The 6,496-nt window shown below is 33.7% G+C and overlaps 1 protein-coding gene across 1 annotated transcript; it reads right to left on the reverse strand.

Annotated features, from left to right (window-relative positions):
- Positions 1–1,707: 1,707 nt before the first annotated feature.
- On the reverse strand, positions 1,708–3,677 carry LOC102595321 (exocyst complex component EXO70A1-like). Its single transcript, XM_006366971.2, has 2 exons — positions 3,349–3,677; positions 1,708–1,884 (listed from the first exon to the last, which is right to left on the reverse strand). The coding sequence occupies exons 1-2, from the start codon at positions 3,535–3,537 to the stop codon at positions 1,708–1,710; spliced, it is 366 nt and encodes a 121-aa protein (XP_006367033.1). The 5' UTR covers positions 3,538–3,677.
- Positions 3,678–6,496: the final 2,819 nt, after the last annotated feature.

The raw sequence follows: 6,496 nt of genomic DNA on the forward strand, positions 1-6,496 counted from the left end.
ACACATTGAAATTACTCCATACTTTCGTTTCAACATGATACCATGTTAAGAAGTCCCACATCGGTAAAGGGATGAGAATTTGGTCTCCTTATATGGATTTGGACAAACCTCCCCTCATGAGCTAGCTTTTGAGGTTGAGTTAGACCCAAGTGTCATATCTTTACATGGTATCAGAGCCAGGCCCATCCCAATTTATTGTTCACCGATGTTGGGTCCCCCATTTAGAAGTGTTCGCACTCCAGTTGAGGTCTGGGCATGCCGGGGAGTGTTAAGAAGTCCCACATCAGTAGAGGGATGAGAATTTGGTCTCCTTATATGGATTTGGACAAACCTCCCCTCATGAGCTAGCTTTTGAGGTTGAGTTAGACCCAAGTGTCATATCTTTACAAATTTATTAGCACAAGCAATGAAAATAACTAATAATGGGAGAATTCAAATTCAAACCCTTGTGCTACCAAAACATCTTCGTTGGGTGGTCTAGTGTCTCTACCTATTGATTGTCCTCTTCCTCTAAAGAAGTTTATACGAGTGGTTCCCCTTGAACCTGAAATTTTGGGACTACAAATGCCATTGTAAGGGTGTGTTTGTTCAAATTTGCTCATCATTGTCCTGTCTCATCTCGAAGCATTTACAAACGGTGTGAATGCAGGGAAAGGAGGTTTCCCCAACATCACAATGAGCCTAAACTCTAATATCATGAAGAAATTCAAAAAGGAAATGGATACTGAAAGTTGGGCTTTTCTGTACTCTCCTGCATTCATGTACAAGGTGTATAATTATGCACAACTAGGGATGGCAAATGGGGCAGGGAGGGGTCAACCCGCATTAACCCGCAAGGACTTTGACCCATCCCGCATAGCATAATTTTTTGTTTTTTCCCCACCATCATAGCTCCAACATTCTTGTGCTTCTAACATTATATAGGGACAAAATCACTTTTATTTTCATAAATTCATGAAAAAAATGAACATCCCCTGCACTTTGAGAGGACAATTAATGAGAAAAAAAAATCTAAGTTGCTCGGACTCGCCAAAAATATTGCCGCACCCGTGTCGGATCCTTCAAAAATACACTATTTTGGAGGATCCGACATGCACCCGTCGACATTTTTGAAGAGTCCGAGCAACATAGAAAAAAATTCACCCCATCAAAGCACCGCATACATCCCCTGCGCTTTGAGAAGGAGACAGTAGCTGCGTGTTATTCCATTCTAGGAAGAACAATGTTTGCCCCAAAACCATATACTAGGAACTCTCTCCTAAAATTCCCATTTGGGATATTCACTGCCCAAACCAGTAGTCAAACAAATTTGAAGCCTAAAAACAACCAGCAAAAAAACAACCCTCGTACCCGCCCCGCATGTTTTTTCCAAAAATATTTTAAACCCACCTCCGCAAAAGCTCTAACCCGTACTGCCCCACAAATACTATAACCCGCCCCACCCCACAAGCGTCCCGCCCCATTGCCATCCCTATGCACTATACAAATATTACCCCTGTCAGGCTTTTTAGGAAGATTATACTCATTTCTACCTGTTTGTATACATCTGAAACATATCACATAGATATTGGAGGAGAGTTTCGGTTTATCTTGAACACCAGTCACACGTGAAGAGCCATCAGGTGGGTTGGAGTTTTTATCTCTAACAAAGATCACCATAACTCCTTTTCTGCTAAATACAAGTACTCTTTGCTACTAAGCTCATGTTCAATCAAGGAAACTAAAAGGAGTATCTCTATCAGATCTAAGCAAATTAACGACATAACAAACATTAGAGGCTAGAGCAACCTGACGAGAAATATCAAATTGGGACAGTATAACCTCAGCAGCCTTTAAAGCCTTGTCAATGTTTCCATGAGCCGTCCTAATAGCATGAGTCCTTATCTACAAAGAACAAATTGAGTACCAGTCAAGAAATGAACCAAAACTGAAATGATATAAATTAGCAAGTGCTACCCAAAATTAGATCAGGAAAAAAATAATAATATGTATTGAAAAGGAAAGAGTATGCCTAAAATAGAAACAAGAAATTAAACAAATCCAAGAATTGAAAAGGAAAGAGTATGCCTAAAATGGAAACAAGAAATTAAAGAAATCAAAGAATTGTATCACTTCAACATTCAACAAAAATCACCTAGTTTCCTTAATTGTCCCCTTTTTCTCTAATAAGCTCTATAAATTCAAATTCAAATGACCCCTTTCTTTCCCTTTCTCTTTTCTCCCATATTTATGCTAAACCGAGGCAAAAAAACATGATTTGACCTTTGTGGATTCAAAATACCATAACTACTGACCATTTCAGTAATTGGGTTAAAAACTTAATATTCGTACATATTTAGTAGATCTCTTAATACTTATACAGGGTTTGAGGCAAAACAACTGGGTTAGGCCGAACCTGTAACTTCTATTGTGCATCCATCCCTAATGCTAACATAGTGTCTGGGCTAATATTTGATCATATTTAGTAGATTCTGTAACATATATATATAGTGTTTAAGGCCAAACAATTCGGTCAGGCCGAACCCATAACTTCTTCTCTTTTTTCTTGATGAAGTAAGTGAGATTCCATCAAGGCATCCAGTAGATGCAAACATACAAAAAGGATCTGTCAACTCAGAAAGAACAAAAAGCTTATAGAGCTTAGGAGCTGACAAAATCCATGTGGTGATCTAAGTTATTTACAGGTGAACATTTAGCCCAGCTAAAAAGGTTAACCAAACAACTAGCCTTAAGTTTACAATTGGAGTTGAAACTCCATCGAAAAATCTCCTGTTTCTTTCATTCCAAATACACCAAAAATACAGTCTGGGGTCTGTATCCATCCCAAATGCAAACATGGTGTGTTGAGCTAAAATTTGTTCATATTTAGTAGATTCCGTAACATATATACACGAAAAAGGAAGCCCAATGCACTAAACTCCCCCTATGCACGTGTCCAGGAAATGGACAGACCACAAGGGTTTATTGTACATCGTCTTAACCTGCATTTCTGCAAGAGGCAAAACAGTTGGGTTAGGCCAAACCCACAACTTCTTAAAAGAACAGCTCAGTGCACTAAGCTCTAGCTATGCGCGGCTTCTACGAAAGGAATGGACCCCAAGGATCTATTGTACACAGCCTTACCCTGCATTTCTGCAAGAGGCAAAATGCTAACATGAAATCCGAACTAGCTTGCTCACACCTCAACTCGAATTATCTATCAAAACAATCAGCTGCTACATTATCAGGCAAATCTATCGAAACCCAAGATCTTCACGTTATGACTCTACAACACACCAAACTCTTCATAGATCAAAATTTTCAGAACATGGGTTATCATCCATTTGATACAAAAAGTAAAATCAGAACCTGGGTAGGACGCATAGCAGTTTCAAGAGCAGAAAGACGATGATCAAAGGAACCCAAAATGTTCACAACATTGTCAGTAATAGACTGACTCTTCTGCAATGAATCTCTCATCATTCTTGCTCTTTCACTCAGCATATCAACACCACCCACTACCCCTCCAACCCCACCTGAGTTTCTTGAAATACTCATCTTCCAAAATTGAGTTTTGCTGAGATTTTGCAGGGAACAGGGAAGATTTGGGAGAAAAAAAATGGTGGAAATTGAGGGAAGGGGGTTAAGGGGGGGGTGGGGTGTGATGACAATGAAAGGGGTCCAATATTTGTTGACAATGGTGGACTCATGTTTTATTTATTTATTACTCAAAGTGTATTTTTTTTTTCTTTTGTTTTTCTATAATGGTCAATTTGAAATGGAAAAAAATATTATTATAGGGGAATGTTTCTCTTGTTTTTTTTTTCTCAGCTTTATTCAATGTGTATCGAAAATAATGATGTGCGTTCAGTCTATTCTCTTTATATTTTACTTATAAATTCCTACTGGATATGTTCTTATTGTTATAATGTGTGTTAAAATATCTATAACATGTTAAATCTTACTACACATATATTATTTATATCTATTCACGTCTGTTTTGGCTAATTTGATATGATTTTTCTTTCAGAAGTGATATTTTGGCCTTACTCCATCATTTCAGTATAGACAGATAATTTGCGTACAGTCTACTCTCTTTATATTTCACTTATAAATTCATATTGAATATGTTCTTACAATGTGTGTCGAAATTTCTTTGACGTATTTAAATTTTACAGCACGAATATTGATTATATCTATTCATTTCTGTTTTGGCTAATTCAATGTGATTTTTCTTTCAGAAGTGATATTTTGACCTTACTCCATCATTTTAGTATAGTATAGATATTTTTAAAACGTGTTTATGAATAGACTTTGAACCGACGAAGATCATAAAGAGGATAAGAGCATTTTGTAATGGAGGTTTACACAATTTATTTTTAATTTTAATGTAATCTTGTTTGAAATATAATAATTTTAAATATCTTTGAGTTCATGAAACTCACATATTTTACATATAAAAAATATCAATAAAGAGTAAAAGATATGTATTAAAATCTTATCTGATTTATTTGTTTCCACAATCAATTTGGAATTGATCAAAATTCTAGAAATAAAAAAAAATAGACATGTTTCTTAAATTAATCATTCTTAATTTGCTTTATTTGTTCTTAATTATTCCCTTAAATCAAGTACTTAAAAGAGAAGTTTAATAATGATAATGAACGTATGTTAAACTTATACCAAACTGAATTAAATCACAAAGCACATCAATTTTATAATAATCAACTTGAAAAAAATCATTTCAAACATTAAGTATGAAACATTACTCGAAAATGTTGACGAACATAGAATATTAATGAATGCATTTTTTAAAATATCAGAAAATTAAAATTAAATAAGGTGATTTTATTATACCAAGTGGCTAGAAGGGGGGAAGGAATTAAAATTGACACATGATAGCAACATCACTAATAATTAAAAAATCAAGATAAAAACATAATTATGTTACACTAAATCAAAAAAGAAAAGAATTAGACTAACACATTAGGAGCAAAACTTTCAACCTCTAAATTATATTATTATTAATCCTGCCATACAATTACAAAAAAAAAAGTTTTGTATAATATATAAATTATAAGAAATATATGATTATTTACCAATCGAAACCTTAGAAAGAAAAATATGTGTAAAAAAAAAGGCTAACAAAGAGATATGCTTTGTTTCACAATATTTTGCTTATCATTTGCACTAAATCATTGTCTTATTGGAGTTTAGTGATAAAAAAAAAAGCTAAAATAAAATAAACTAATTTTATGACATGAGCTGCAAGATTATCTACTGAAAAAAAGCTAAAATGAGGCAATTTTGTTACACAAAAAAAAAAATAAAAAATTGACACATAAGGAGCAAAATCTTCTACTTCTAGATTACAATATAATCCCATTACACAAATATAAAATACGAGGTTTATATAATATAATAAAAAGTTATAAGAGGTAGATATATGTAAGTTACAAGTCGAAACCTCATAGAGAAAGAATGTGTAAAAAGAAAGGCGAACAAAGAGATAAGTTTTGTTCCGCTACATTTTACTTATCCTTTGCACCAAATCCTTCTCTAACTGCATTCTAAGCTCATAATAAGCACCAATTTGTGACCATCACACCAATTTGTTTTCTCACTTTGTAAACACAACCAAGCAAGTAAGCCAAAGGTAGTTCTCTAACTTTATGTACAAGAGACACCACCAAATAGCAACATAATTTTGTTTATTGTGAGAGGGCTTTGGCATGGGCCTTAGCCTCTTCCTGCTTCAGCCTTCGAAGTTTTTGAGTTCCTACAATAACCTAAATATAATATTTCGAACTTGCCTGCAGAATCAAATAAACAACATGTCAATCACATCTTAGATCAATATTATCGTAAATAAAGAAAAATTATTCAGCGAAAAAATCATATAGATATTAAGTCATGCAGTGACGGATCTAAAATTTTAAATTATGTAGTAGCTCAAGTGATCTATTTGTATGCACTAGTTTTCTACCTAAGAATTAAGTAATGTTTAGGTCGGAAAATAAAGGGCTCCGTACTTGAGCATCCAACAAGGTGAATGTAGGTCCATTAACCTAATAGTGTGGTCTAATTTTCAATGAATTGAGTTCTGAACCATGAAGCTTTTAGTTCAAATTATAGTAAAAGTAAAAATGTGTTGATTTCTTCTCATATGTCTCTGTCTTATAGATAGACTCAGCGATACGTATAGTAATTAGAGGTAGGAAATACATGTGGTACAAATTACAGTCTATATGCATGTAAGCTGACTTAGACAACATAATTACTAAAAAAGAAAAGTAGGATAATTTACACGTTTCAATTATACCATATAAAAAAATGGATATTGTTGTGAATGGTAATTTTGGGGATCCATAAAAAATTAAAAGAAAAAACTAATCAAATGAATCAATAATTAGAAAACAAAATGCCAATAAAGAACGATATATATGTATTAATACTAGTATTTTTGTAGCAATTCTAATACAAAATATTATTATTATTATTTTAAAAAAACATACCT

This window comes from Solanum tuberosum, unplaced genomic scaffold (genome assembly GCF_000226075.1).
Source record: "Solanum tuberosum cultivar DM 1-3 516 R44 unplaced genomic scaffold, SolTub_3.0 scf00690, whole genome shotgun sequence".
Classification (NCBI taxonomy): Eukaryota; Viridiplantae; Streptophyta; class Magnoliopsida; order Solanales; family Solanaceae; genus Solanum; species Solanum tuberosum.